The sequence below is a fragment of the Somniosus microcephalus genome, chromosome 15, assembly GCF_052327205.1.
Source record: "Somniosus microcephalus isolate GS21.2 chromosome 15, FLI_Smic_1.0, whole genome shotgun sequence".
In the NCBI taxonomy this organism is placed as follows: domain Eukaryota; kingdom Metazoa; phylum Chordata; class Chondrichthyes; order Squaliformes; family Somniosidae; genus Somniosus; species Somniosus microcephalus.
In genome coordinates, this window is record NC_141001.1 from 95211620 (window position 1) to 95226516 (window position 14897).

Consider the following 14897-nt stretch of genomic DNA (forward strand, 5'->3'; position numbering starts at 1 on the left):
AAATGTTTCCTTTGTGCCTCGGTGATCAATACTGAACACAGTACTGTACTATTCAAGCTGAAGTATGACCAAAGCACTGTGCAGCTTCAGCATGATATCATCTAGTTTATACTCTACTGATTTAGCATCCATCCACTGATTCAATTACTTTCTCAATGAACTTGAGTAGATTTGTGAGGCATAAGGGTAAATTTAACACTTCTGCAGGAGAGCTGCGTTTGAAGGGAGCATGGCATGGAAAATCGACACTAAAGTGTTGTGGCCCTATTTCTGCCCTTCACTCCCTTCAAAAAGCAACTCCCTATCTGGGAGAGCCAAATGTACCCTATAATCAATGTATTATAAAACCTCATTGATGACTACTACTAATAATAATAGTAATAGTACTGTACTATTCAAGCTGAAGTATGACCAAAGCACTGTAACCGTCACTTCTCTCAAGACCCTAGGAAAGGCTGCTGGACCGGATAGCATCCCTGGACGGGTACTCAAGGAATGTGCTGATCAGCTGGCTGATGTCTTCACCGCCATCTTCAATCTGTCATTGGCCCAGGCAGTAGTCCCTACATGCTTCAAGACCGCTACCATTATTCCTGTGCCAAAACAAACGGCTGTGACGTGCCTGAACGACTATCGACCTGTCGCACTCACACCCATCGTAATGAAGTGTTTTGAGAGACTGGTCCTGGCTCACATCAAAGCCAGTGTTCCCGCCTCTCTTGACCAACACCAGTTTGCCTATCGTGCAAACAGATCAACGGAGGATGCAATCACAACTGCTCTACACTCGGCACTGAATCACTTAGATGGTAAAGAGACCTACATCAGAATGCTGTTCATAGACTACAGCTCAGCATTCAACACTATCGTCCCCAACAAGCTGGCCACCAAACTCCAAACTCTTGGCCTGAACACTTCCCTCTGCAACTGGACCCTGGACTTCCTAACAAACAGACCCCAGTCTGTCAAATTAGGTAACCACACCTCCCCCCTCTGACCCTGAACACAGGGGCCCCACAAGGATGTGTGCTGAGCCCCCTCCTCTACTCCCTCTTCACCCACGACTGTGTGGCTGTTCATGGTTCCAACACCATCATCAAGTTTGTGGATGATACCACGGTAGTAGGCCAGATCACCAACAACGATGAGTCAGCCTACAGGGAGGAGGTCCAGCATCTCGTGAAGTGGTGCGCCGATAACAACCTGGCCCTGAACATCAAGAAAACCAAAGAAATCATTGTGGACTTCAGGAAGTCTAAAGGCGGAAGTCACACCCCCATCCACATCAATGGGGCTGTGGTGGAAAGGGTGGACAGCTTTAAGTTCCTCGGAGTCCACATCACGGAAGACCTCGCCTGGTCCCTCAATACCTCCTCTCTGGTGAAGAAGGCCCAGCAGCGCCTATATTTCCTAAGGAGGCTGAAGGGATGTAACCTGTCACCCCTGATCCTCTCTAAATTTTACCGCTGCACAATAGAGAGCATCCTGACAAACTGTATCACAGTATGGTATGGCAGCTGTAGCTACTATGACCGGAAAGCCCTGCAGTGGGTAGTCAAAACTGCCCAACGCATTACCGGCACCCGGCTACCGACCATAGAGCACATATACCAGAAACGCTCTTTACGGAGGTCACGGTCCATCATCAAAGACCCTACCCACCCCAGCCACAGTCTGTTCGCCCTCCTGCCATCTGGGAGACGCTACAGATGCATTCGCACCCGTACGACCAGATTTACGAACAGCTTCTTTCCCAGGGCTGTCATCCTACTGAACTCCACAAATAAACTCTAAAGCCTGCTCATCTGCCAATGCACTTTATTATGGTTATGCTTATGTTAATGTATTACAAGCCAAATGTATGCTGAATGTTTAAATGTCTTAATCTAAATGTACACTCTCGGGAGCCGCAAGCCTACATTTCGTTGTACTGCACTTGTGCACTAACAATGACAATAAAAGTTGATTTGATTGATTTGATTTGATAATAGACCTCTGTGCTTATTGAACGAGCAATTTCTTAGAGTTCTCATCGAGGTAAGGGATGTTAGTGCCAAGGAATGGAACACTTTTCACTTTCTATTTCAGGCACCCAGTGTCAGTGTGAAGTACCATCAGATCAGGCTTAGCACAGCTAGTTGCAAAGTAAATCTCACTATACTCTGCCCCAAGAACGTACATCACCCACAACAGGAACATCCATATTGCAATGGTGTGGCAGTTTTTCCATGTCCCACATCAACCACCCTTATGCCTGTCCAAGTGATGTTTCATTCATCTCTGAATTTAAAGCACTTTTGTGGCCCATGCCCACTAATAACTGGATTGAGATAACTTAAAGTTAATTAAAGTAGAAATAACATTTATCACATCAGTCGAGACTAGATTTTTAAAGTCATAAAGCTAGAGTCTAACCCATTGCACGACCCAATTCTCCTCTAAATGAATGTTGGTGACATTTTTTTAAATGCCTTTTGACATTTTCCTCACAGTAGATTTTCAGGTAACTGGTCTATAGATATTCAGTTGTTTTTTACTCCTCTTTTGACCACTGGGGTAAAATGTATCACACTACAGCCCTTGAGTACAAGTCATTTAGATATGGATCTCCTAGACATATTAGCTAGAACCGTGCCAAATTTTTCCTAACTTCCTGAAGGATTCGAAGGTGTATCCCATCTGGTCTTCGTGTCCCGTTGACATTAATTTTCTTGAGTTTCTTCATGACATCTGCTTTCCTGAGCTCCATGTATGTCATACATTCATGTGCCAATTTGACTGTGCCTGGAACTTCTACAGTCTTCATTTGTGAAACTGAGCTCAAAAATCCCTTTTACACAATTGCCATTTCCTGATTTCCCCATAACATTTTTACCTACCATCCCTCCAAGGATCAATTTAGACAACAACAAAAAACTGAAACATGATTGCAGCGGGACTTATTTTAAAATGTCCTACATTGTGAGAAAACCAACAAACAAATAATATTTTTATCAAAACAGAAGCTAAGAACAGCAGATTTCTGGAAATCTAAAATAAAAACAGAAAATTCTGGAAATATTCAGCAGGTCAGGCAGCAACATTTTACCAAAAATCCTGACGTAATACTGCTGCTGCCAATTTTTTACCGTCATTAGCATTTCGAATCCAATACAATTAAGCTCCTGTGTATGTTTGCATACAACACCTTGGGATAGTACTAAAAGATAGACCCCTTACATCCAATGTTGCCTCTAAGCCGCACTGTCACGCAGCACTGGGAAAGGTCCCGCACAGGCCGCTCATTGGCTTTTCCATTGTAAGTACCGCGCATGAAGAATGAGAGGGGATCTCATTGAAACATATAAAATTCTGACAGGGCTAGACAGACTGGATGCAGGGAGGATGTTTCCTCTGGCTGGGGGGGTGTCTAGAATGAGGGGTCACAGTCTCAGGATACGGGGTAGGACATTTAGGACTGAGGTGAGGAGAAATTTCTTCACCCAGAGGGTGGTGAACCTGTGGAATTCTCTACCACAGAAGGCTGTGGAGGCCAAGGGCTGGATTTTCATTGAGGAGTCGGGTAGGAGGCGGGACTACAACTTTCGGGGTTGTAGTCCCGCCTCCATCGAGTTCTAGCCAACCCACGTGATTTTGACTTGATTGACCTTGTTGAGCCCGCCCAGCGGGCTCAGCAGGCCAATTAAGGGCCAACCGGCAGCAGGTGACTTCACAGATTGATATTTCACCTGTCAAGACCTTTTGACAGATGAAATATCAGCGTTTCACAGCTGTTTGAAGCTGTCAAACACTGACAATCTGTATTCTAAGTTAATTCCTTCCTCTCAGGATGATTTAGAGATCTCCCTGGAACAGAAAGCTGAATGCTGCAATTTTTGACAGCTCGCGGCCATTCTGCTTTCTGTGCCGGTGAGATGAGGGACTCCCGAGACCTGAAGGAAGGAAGGCTGTAAAGGTAAGTAAAGGTGTGTAAAACTTCTTTAAACACTTTACACACACCAAACACACTTACCTTTGCACTCATGCACCCATCACTCACCTGAACACCGAACATCTCGACTCCGCCAAGCCCTTCATCCCGACGGACCGCCTCCTCTAACTTGGCGTGGTTTGGAGCCGTCGGGAATTCCACACTTCAACATTAAAAATAGGGATTAGGCTAAAAACTGCCTGTTAACTACCTGTTAACAGGCAGTTAATTGGCACTAATCCCCTTCCTGCCTCGGGGAGGTGGGTCTTAGTGCGGGGCGGGTACCCACCTCTTTTGAAACTGGCATGGAGGCGTGTTGGGGGCAGGATGGGTTTGTGCCCCCCTATTTCGGGATTTTAACCCCCCACACGCCTCCAATCCCGCCTCCGCGGCCCAATGAAAATCCTGCCCTGCAAGTTACTGAATATTTTTAAGAAGGAGATAGATAGATTTCTAGACACTAAAGGCATCAAGGGGTATGGGGAGAGAGCGGTAATATAGTATTGAGATAAAGGATCAGCCATGATCATATTGAATGGCGGAGCAGGCTCAATGGGCTGAATGGCCTACTCCTGCTCCTATTTTCCTATGTTTCTATGCACAGTAAAAGAAACAGGCTGTGCAGAACAAAGCACAGCTCACAGGGAACATTGCTTACATCTGAATACTGAAAACTCCAAGGCGATAGATTCCCTTACTCTATTAGAATACAACTGCACTAAATATTTGCTTTTCCAACATTATATTTGTACTTCTGTTCTGGTGCATTTCCTAGTATTAAGTAGTTCAAGTTCCTTCAAAATTATTCAGAGTTGTGCCCACAAAATTTACAACGATCTAACTTTAGTTAATTTTTTTTAATTTAACTGTTTTATATAAAGAAAGTTCAATTTAAAATAATCAGCTGCCTTGGATGTTGACAACCGAAAATAAACCTCCCCAGAAATAAATGACTGTGTTTCTTAATGATCAGGTCTAGTTTTGCCACTGTCACTTATAAGCTTTCATCTGCTATTTTGCTTGGAAAAAAACGTTGAATCCAGCAGTGTCAGCGTCTTCTCAGAAGTGAAAACAACATCAAGAGGTCTTATCACAGTGTTGCACATTACCTATGTAAATCATGCCGACTCGAATAATTGTAGTCTCACCTTAAAAATCAAATCCTTCTTCCCATAGCGTAGCTCCTTAAGCTGTGACTGGATTCTTTTGGACTGCAGAAGCAAGATAAGAAGGGGTGGAAAATATCAGCACTAATTTAAATGTCTAAAGATACTTTTAGCTTACTCAAGTGTGCCCACCAAATCATTACAAATTAAACGTACCTCTTCTGCACGAATGCCACACTGCTTGCTTCCAGACAGAAGTTTGTTTTTCAGGCTTTTATTCTGTGTAAGAGAATGACTTCATTATTTAAAATGTCTTAAATTATTGAAGCATGCAAGCAGGATAAATATTTCACCATTCCTTTGCGAAGCTTATGTTATTTATTCTGTATTTTACAAATGAGGCAGAAGCTTTATGGCTATTTCATTAAGATTTTCTTTTAAAGTTTAAAAAAAAGTCAATCTGCATCTTTTTCTTTTCTGTTAGAAAGAGCTATGTTTTATTAATCTGATAGATTACCCTGAATGTGTCTTTGCTAGCTGATTATAGTCGATACACACCTCTTTTAAGTATTCCTAAATCCACCATGTCCTCACCATACTAAAGAGACCATTGATTTTGAATAGTTCACCTTTAATGGCACTGCCAAAACAAAATGCTTAGCTTCCCAATGATATGGATTCCAACACTATTACAAATTTAAACTAACTAGGGAAAAGAATCAACCATTTTGATTTGCTTTGTGCAGTGGAGCAGGATCATTAGGGAGTCTCTACGATAGGAAGAGAAGTCCATACTGAATGACTTTAACTCAATTCAAAATTCTTCACACGATGATGTGACTACTGTTTATGTATGTTTAGCCACATTTTCCACTTTCTTATTTAATCTGGCTCCTCCTGGTGCAGTCCAGGATTTCAATCTGAAATCAGTGGAGAGGCCGTGATTACATTACATCAAAGGCACCTCCTCTGCTATTTTGCATACCCTTTTTTTATGCATAATCATTTTGCTATTTTTGCAAGTGTGCTTATGACAATGTTACTATGGTAACAAAAAGCCTGATTCCAGAAGAAATATCCAACTGGTTTATACTTTGCAGCCTCATAATTTGTTCCAGCAGTAAATCTACCCTTGAGGTGATGTTTCTTCATGACAGGATGACTTTGAAGAGCAAAATTTATGCACTTTAAATGATGCAAAAACAATTTTTTTATTCTGATGATTGTTTCATTCTGCCATCAAAAACATTGTGAGAATAAGGAAACCATATATTGGCAATGAAGATTAGCGTATTGGTAAAAAATAGTACTGGAGAAATTAATGGGACTGAAAGCTGATAAATCCCCTGGACCTGATGGCCTACATCCTAGGGTTTTGAAAGAGGTGGCTATAGAGATAGTGGATGCATTGGTTGTCATTTTCCAAAATTCCATAGATTCTAGAAAGGTTCCCGCCGATTGGAAGGCAGTAAATGTAACCCCACTATTTAAGAAAGGAGGGAGAGAGAAAATGGGGAATTACAGACCAGTTAGCCTGACATCAGTAGTAGCGAAAATGCTAGAATCTACTATTAAGGATGTGGTAACAGGGCACTTAGAAAATAATAATAGGATTGGGCAGATTCAACACGGATTTATGAAAGGGAAATCATGTTTGGTGAATCTGTTAAGAGTTTTTTGAGGTTGTAACTAGCTGAATAGATAAGGGGGAACCAGTGGATGTGGTGTATTTGGATTTTCATAAGGCATTTGATAAGGTGCCACACAAGAGGTTATTAAACAAAATTAGGGCTCATGGGATTGGGGGTAATATACTAGCATGGATTGAGGATTGGTTAACAGACAGAAAACAGAGAGTAGGAATAAATGGGTCATTTTCAGGTTGGCAGGCTGTAACTAGTGGGGTACTGCAAGGATCAGTGCTTGGGCCTCAGCTATTCACAATCGATATCAATGATTTGGATGAGGGGACCAAATGTAATATATCCAAGTTTGCTGACGTTACAAAGCTGGGTGGGAATGTAAGTTGTGAGGAGGATGCAAGGAGGCTTCAAGGGGATAGGGACAAGCTAAGTGAGTGGGCAAGAACATGGCAAATGGAATATAATGTGGAGAAATGTGAAGTTATCCACTTTGGTAGGAAAAATAGAAAAGCAGAGTATTTTTTTAAATGGTGAGAGATTGGGAAATGTTGGTGTTCAGAGGGACCTGGGTGTCCTTCTAAACGAATCACTGAAAGTTAACATGCAGGTATAGCAAGCAATTAGGAAAGCAAATGGTGTGTTGGCCTTTATTACAAGAGGATTTGAGTATAAGAGTAAAGACATCTTACTGCAATTATACAGGGCCCTGGTGAGACCACACCTGGAGTATTGTGTACAGTTTTGGTCTCTTTACCTAAGGAAGGAAATACTTGCCATAGAGGAAGTGCAACGAAGGTTCACCAGACTGGTTCCTGGGATGGGGGGATTGTCCTATGAGGAGAGATTGAGTAGACTAGGCCTAGATTCTCTAGAGTTTAGAAGAATGAGAGGTGATCTAATTGAAACATCGAACTTCTTACAGCGCTTGACAGGGTAGATGTTTCCCCTGGCTGGAGAGTCTAGAACCAGGGGTCACAGTCCCAGAATAAGGGGTCGGCCATTTAGGACTGAGATGAGGGGAAATTTCTTCACTCAGAGGGTGGTGAATCTTTGGAATTCTCTACCCCAGAGGGCTGTGGAGGCTCAGTCGTTGAATATATTCAAGACAGAGATTGATAGATTTTTGGATATTAAGGGAATCAAGGGATATGGGGATAGTGCAGGAAAGTGGAGTTGAGGTAGAAGATCAGCCATGATCTTATTGAATGGTGGAGCAGGCTCAAGGGGCCAAATGGGCCTACTCCTGCTCCTATTTCTTAAGTTCTTATGTTTCTAGGCTATGGACTTCTCTAAACACTCAGGACTGCTAACTAGTTGGTTGATCAAACTTCAAATATAAGTGAAGTCCATTTACTTGAGGAGTCAGTCTTGATTTTATTGAATTACATTCGTTAACCAAATCACTTACTGAAGTGAAGCATTTTATTAGTAACTACTTTGAACTCTTTCCAAGCAAACATCATTGAAGGAAAACACTTTCACTGGGGAAGTGCATTTCAATAATATTGTGAAAATGTTTTAAAGAATTTCACAATGTAGTCAAAAGTCAATCCAGGAGAACAACTTTAGGATTTGTGTTCATTAACTTTAATATCAATTATTTGGGAAAGTAAAACTATAACTAAAAGAAACTAAAACCAAAGAGGGAGTAAAAAGTGTTTAAATGAAGAGCTGGTCAATGGAGTGCAAAAAAAATCAACATACAGTACTAAAAATGATTAAATACAGTAGGAAAGTGGAGGGTAAAACCTTATAGAGTTAATAATGATTTTACTTATAAGCAAGGAATTTTTTTAGTTTGCCAAAACTTATCTATGACTAACATCTGAAGCTTCCAGTCTTGATTGATTCCTGACTGTGAATCTATTTAGCATTATAAACGACTGCTTTAGGTACGCTTAATAATGAAAGAATGTAGTATAATATGAATTGATCCTCAAGAAGTGGCAACAAACTGTAATTGGCCTTAAACGGGAAGTGGAAATGGCTCTCACTCTCACCTACGCACAAATCAGGTTAATCAAAAATCTTTTTTTTGACACTGTAGGGGTAATTTTCCGAATGTGTGTTTCCGACTTGCAGTTTCACTCACTGGAAATGCATATCAGGAATTTGGGCATGTTCCCGTTATGTATTTCTGTCCCTTAAAGAACAGGAAATCAGGGTGGTGTGTGCCCAAATTCCCGATATATGCTCCTGATGAGAGCCTGTATTTTGTTCATTGGATGTGAGGCCTCCCTGCTCTGCTTCCACTAGAGCCACACGATCTCACATTTACTCTTAAGCAGGTGGGCGAGATCTCCATTTAATGTATAATCATAAGGATATCATTTCCAATCAAGCAGAGCTCCCTCAGTAATGCACTGGACAGTCAGCCTAGACCATTCAGCTAGCTTGCTTCAGACATTTCAGACATGGTTAAATAGGATCCTCTGCAAAAGCAATGATCAGACTCCTGCGTGTTTTACTGTACTGGTCTTGGCTATGTTCATATCCTTAACTGGCATATCCCATAGAATTTAAGGGAATGTTGGCTAATATTGCCACTAGTCGCAAGTGGATTAAAGGCTGCCATGAGGGCTATAAATTATGAATGCAACCACATCTAATAGTTGGGATCGGCATACTCTGTTGGCTGAATTTTGCCGGCGCTCAGAGGATGGGTTTGGAGGAGGGTCCGCTGTCAAAATCAAAAAGATTGACAGTGGGGCGGAATCCTGCTCTAAACCCGCCTCCTTGTGAGTTTCCCCAGTACCGGCTCTGCCTGCGCTTTGCAAACCTGGCACTAAGTGGCAGGTCATGCAATTGTGCTAGTTAAGAGGGTGTTTAAAGCAATTTAATCACCATTTTACCAGGTACAAAGCATTTTCCCAAGTATTCCACGAGGTTCCCATCGCTCGGGGATCACGCCAGGTAAGTATGTCGGGTTCTGAACAACTCTCCATTTTTCCATGTACTTACCGTTTTACCAGGTTTTCAACGAGGTTTCCGGAGAGCGGCTATCACGTCAGGTAAGTATGTCGGGTTCTCAATGATTGTGGATTGCTATGAATAGGTGGCAGCTGCAAATGTGGTATAAAAGCTACCATTTTACACCTGGTCACTTTCCAATGTCAGAAGCTGGAGCATTAATGATTTGGAACCCACTTTTGAGCTTTATGCAATTTTGAAGTGTTTGGAGTAATCTCTCTATCCACTGTCACCTCCTTGGAACAACCTATCTCAACATTGACAGATTACTTCTGTCATCTCAACCTCACCTGCCATCTATTCCATCAGCATCGGTGCCCTTGAAAAAATCTCACCTTGGTCCTCAGAATCCCACCACGATCAGCCCCAACACCAACAGCACCAGGCACACCAGCAGCACTAACATCCACACCAACCTTCTCTGCAATCAACTGATGCTGCACTGGACACAGGGCATCAGCACCTGACCACATTGCTGCCCAGGAGGCCAGGGATGGCCTCACCATGTCCAGATTTGCTTCACTTAACACTGTACACCTTGGCTGCCACATGATGCACCAGGTTGGCACCGCCCCACACCAACACGATAAAGCATCCCTACAGTGCCCTTTCACACTCATCACCATTGCAGGGGGTAATGTTATGTCTCACCATTCACTGCAACTCATTAAGCCACTTCCAAACGTGCACACAAATCTGTCCAAGAACGCAAAGTGTTGAAAATATAGATTTCAATGTTTGACAGCACATTACCAGAAACTTCATACGAATATTGGCTGAATTACCCAAGTGCCTACCCTTGTGTGTTCTTGGTTGGTATGCTTGCAGTAGGATGAGGGTGAGTGTGAGGGCTAGTAAGATGGGGAAGTGATAATGTAGATAGAGAGGGATGGGTGGAGGAGAAAGGTAAGTTGGTATGAATAAAGATGTGCAGGAATATGGTAGGGAAGGCAGAGTGACGAGGATGTGATGAGTGGCACTGCAGGATGAGGTTGAGTGTGGCTTGACAGTAACATTTCGTGATTTACTGAGATCATTGAAAGGTTTGCTCCACTGCAGCCTGGTTCTCCTGACGACATCCCTGCTTGTGTCGTCCTGTGCAATGCGCAACCAGGCTGCGTTGGTCTCCTGGGGAGGTGTTTTCTGCCCATTGGAAGCGAAGAGAACCTCCCTGTGTGCTGTGACTCCCTCCATAAACATATGGAGAGAGTCATAGGAGAGCCTGGGTGCAGCCATGTACCTTTGTGCCATATTTATCAGTGTTTGCAGCACCTCAATGCTTCAGAACACTGACAGCACAAATGTCAAAATCAATGTGGACATGGCCCCATTAAGGAAACCGGCTGATGATGCATCATCAGATGACGTCATCAGACCCGCTTCCTTTTAATTGGCCGGGAACCTTGCAGGGCGGGCTTAACAAGCCCAATCAGGGCAAAATCACTTGGAGGAGGCGGGATGAAGACGAGTGCGGAGTTTGAGGCCGCCATCTGCTCCGGCTGCACGGGACTCGCCACGGCTGGCGAAATTGCAGTCCCCGTGTGTGCAGTTTGTGGCTCTGCTACAAAATGCATGTTACTTTCCAGTTAGCTATTAGTAATTTGTTCACTTATGTTTTTCATGGTCCTGAATTTTCATGGGCCTTTCCAGCACACGCCCGCTCTATGTTCTCCAGGAGTGAAGTACAATGCCGAGGAATTAGGCCAAGATTTGGATATGGCAGGTGCTGGCCTGCGTTCTGACACTTTTTTGGGGGGATCCACTCCAAATATGGCCCCCGATATTGTAGCGGGCATGGCTGAGGGAGGGAATTATACGCACTGACGTAATAAAACTCACTACGCACTTGGTTTGAGCATAAAGCAAGGCTTTAATCAACTTGTTTCAGAACATGGAAGTCTAGTTGTATTTCACTAGCTCCTTGTCTTACAAAATGTCCCTGGAGAGCTGGGGCCGACGCCCGAGTATTTATACTCCTTGGACGGCGCCACCAGCTGGCCGTCCAGCGTTATTTCATAAGTAGTTTCTTGATGATGAGATTTATAACAGGCACCTGGGGATCCAGGCCTAGGTCTTGGCCCGAACCCCTGAAGAACTGTGGTACCCAATAGGAGTGTTGAAAATTTGCCAGTAGGTCGGGGCTGCTGTGGAAAAACTATCTGGCTGCTCTGATCCATTTCCCCAATGCCACCTCCATCTCTGCTCGGTGCCTGAGATGTAACCACAGTGGCGTGTACACGGGGTCAGCGACAAACGTTCCCAGCGCATACTTTAGGTCCCGATATCATAGAAACATAGAAACATAGAAGATAGGAGCAGGAGTAGGCCATTCAGCCCCTCGAGCCTACTCCGCCATGCAATGAGATCATGGCTGATCATCCAAACTCTGTACCCTGTCCCTGCTTTCTCCCCATATCCCTTGATCCCTTTAGCCTTAAGAAATATATCTAACTAATTCTTGAATATATTTAATGAATTGGTCTCAACTGCCTTCTGTGGTAGAAAATTCCATAGGTTCACCACTCTCTGGGTGAAGAAATTCCTCCTCATCCCTATTCTAAATGGCTTACACCCTATCCTTAGACTGTGACCCCTGGTTCTGGACTCCCCCGCCATCGGGAACATCCTTCCTGCATCTAGTCTGTCTAGTCCTGTTAGAATTTTATAAGTTTCAATGAGATCCCCTCTCATTCTTCTAAACTCCAGCAAGTATAAGCCCAATCGACCCAATCTCTCCTCATACGTCATTCCTGCCATCCCAGGTATCAGTCTGGTGAATCTTATCTGCACTCCCTCCATGGCAAGAACATCCTTCCAAAACTGCACACAATACTCAAGGTGTGGTCTCACCAAGGCCCTGTACAACTGCAGCAAGACATTCTTGTTTCTGTACTCGAACCCTCTCGCTACGAAGACCAAAATACCATTTGCCTTCTTAACCACCTGCTGCACCTGTATGCTTACCTTCAGTGACAGGTGCACAAGGACACCCAGGTCTCGTTGCACTTCCCCTTCACCCAATCTATTGCCATTCAGATAATAATCTGCCTTCCTGTTTTTGCCACCAAAGTGGATAACCTCGCATTTATCCACATTATACTGCACCTGCCATGCAACTGCCAAATCACCCAATCTGTCCAAATCATACTGGAGTTTCTCTGCATCCTCCTCACAGCACACACGCCCACCCAGCTTTGTGTCATCTGCAAACTTGGAGATATTACATCTAGTTCCCTCGTCTAGATCATTAATATATATTGTGAACAGCTGGGGTCCAAGGACCAATCCCTGCGGTACCCCACTAATCACTGCCTGCCATTCGGAAAAAGACCCGTTTATTCCAACTCTTTGCTTCCTGTCTGCCAACCAGTTCTCTATTTAAGTCAGTACCTTGCCCCCAATCCCATGTGACTTAACTTTACACGCTAATCTCTTATGCGGGACCTTATCAAAAGCCTTCTGAAAGTCCAAATACACCACATCTACTGGTTATCCCTTATCTATTCTACCAGTTACATCCTCAAAAAATTCCAGTAGATTAGTCAAGCACGATTTACCTTTTGTAAATCCATGTTGACTTTGTTTGATCCTGTCACTATTTTCCAAGTGCTCTGCTATTACATCTTCTATAATGGACTCTAGCATTTTCCCCATTACCGATGTCAGGCTTACCAGTCAATAATCCCCCGTTTTCCCTCTACCACCTTTTTTGAATAGTGGGGTAACATTAGCTACCCGCCAACCCATGGGAACTGTTCCAGAGTCTATAGAATTTTGGAAGATGACCAGCAATGCATCTACTATTTCTAGGGCTACTTCCTTAAGTACCCTAGGATGTAGATTATCAGGCCCTGGGGATTTATCGGCCTTCAATCCTGTCAAGTTCCTTAACACTATGGCCTAGAAATTCAGTTGTTTGCGCCAGCCGCTAGCGCCTTAGGAGGAGGAGATGTGGGGCGCTAGGCGGCTAGCGGCCGGGCGCAGCGCGATCTGCGCCTCTCCCCAACTTCAGTAAAGATTTAGCGGCGGCGCAAAGCCTTTGCGCGCGCTCAGCTGCGCGCGCAGATTCTGACGTCATTTCATCGTGCAACGCCCTTGGTGCGCCCCGAAACGGAAATTCAGTGGCGCCACCCTTCTTTGCGCCTGGTGCCCCCAGCGACTGGTAGAGGGGAATGGTTCCCAGTCGCTGCGGGGCGCGGGGGGTGCTATTTAAAGGGGACTCCTCCTGCAGTATAAGTGGCAGCCATTTTGTGCCAATCCCTCTGTGTGAGAGACGGATATTTGGAGAGAGACAAAGGCAGAGAGCTTTCTGCTTTGACTCAGCGCTTGCACAGGTACTTGTGGCTTCAGGCCAGAGCTTTGCACTTGGATTTCACTTTCAGTGCCATAGCCTTGAGTCGCCACATATAATGGGGGCTGCAATGAGTGGAAACGTTGGCTTTCTGCATTGCATTCAAAGGGATCAGAGACGCCGTGAGAGAGTGCCAGTCATGGCCAGACGGAGATTGGCCAACAGGCGTCGGCACAGGAGGCCTTACCCACCCAGGGTATACCGCCAGCAGTTCTCATATCTGAACATGTCTGAGGAGCAGTGTGTTCGGAGGATGCGATTCAGAAGGGAGGTGGTCACTGAGATCTGCCACCTGCTTCGCAGAGATCTGCAGCCACAGCTGAGGAGCAGGACGTCTCTGTCAGTGGCAGTGAAGGTGACGGTGGCTCTCAACTTCGATGCCACTGGCTCCTTCCAATCCGCTACTGAGGACATTGCCAACATCTCCCAGTTCGCGGTACATTGCTGCATCCGCCAGGTGAAGAATGCCCTTTTCAGAAGGAGACGTCAGTACATCTCCTTCCCCATGACCCTGGACAAGTAGCAAGAGTGTGCAATCGGCTTTGGAAGAATAGCGGGCTTCCCCATGGTTGAGGGCGTAGAACTGATGAACCAGCAATGGTCAGGCCTTGCTTCAGGGCTGCAGTGTGCAGGGCATGGCAGCCAAACAAGTCGACCTTTCCCTTTAAGAGCTGACCGGCGCCAGCGTGTCTGCCTTCATTGAGCAACTCGCCGCACCTGCGCTGCGCCCATCCTCGGTGTTAGCGCCCCGGATCGCCAGCTTAGCGCCTAATGATAGTCGTGCATCGCCTGCTTTAGCGCAGCAGCAACCTCTTGGGGCGATGCCACTGAATATCGGCGAAGGTGGCGCGAAGTTG

At 44.6% G+C, this 14897-nt stretch overlaps 1 protein-coding gene across 2 annotated transcripts in view; it reads right to left on the reverse strand.

Moving 5' to 3' along the window:
* luzp2 (leucine zipper protein 2) overlaps positions 1–14897 on the reverse strand; it is a 504938-nt gene that overhangs the window by 199720 nt on the left and 290321 nt on the right. For both annotated transcript variants that reach the window (XM_086008131.1, XM_086008130.1), the window contains exons 6-7: positions 5293–5355; positions 5119–5181 (exon numbers count right to left, since the gene is read on the reverse strand). In XM_086008131.1, the coding sequence (XP_085864257.1) occupies positions 5119–5181; positions 5293–5355 (126 nt within the window). The remainder of the gene's footprint in view (positions 1–5118; positions 5182–5292; positions 5356–14897) is intronic.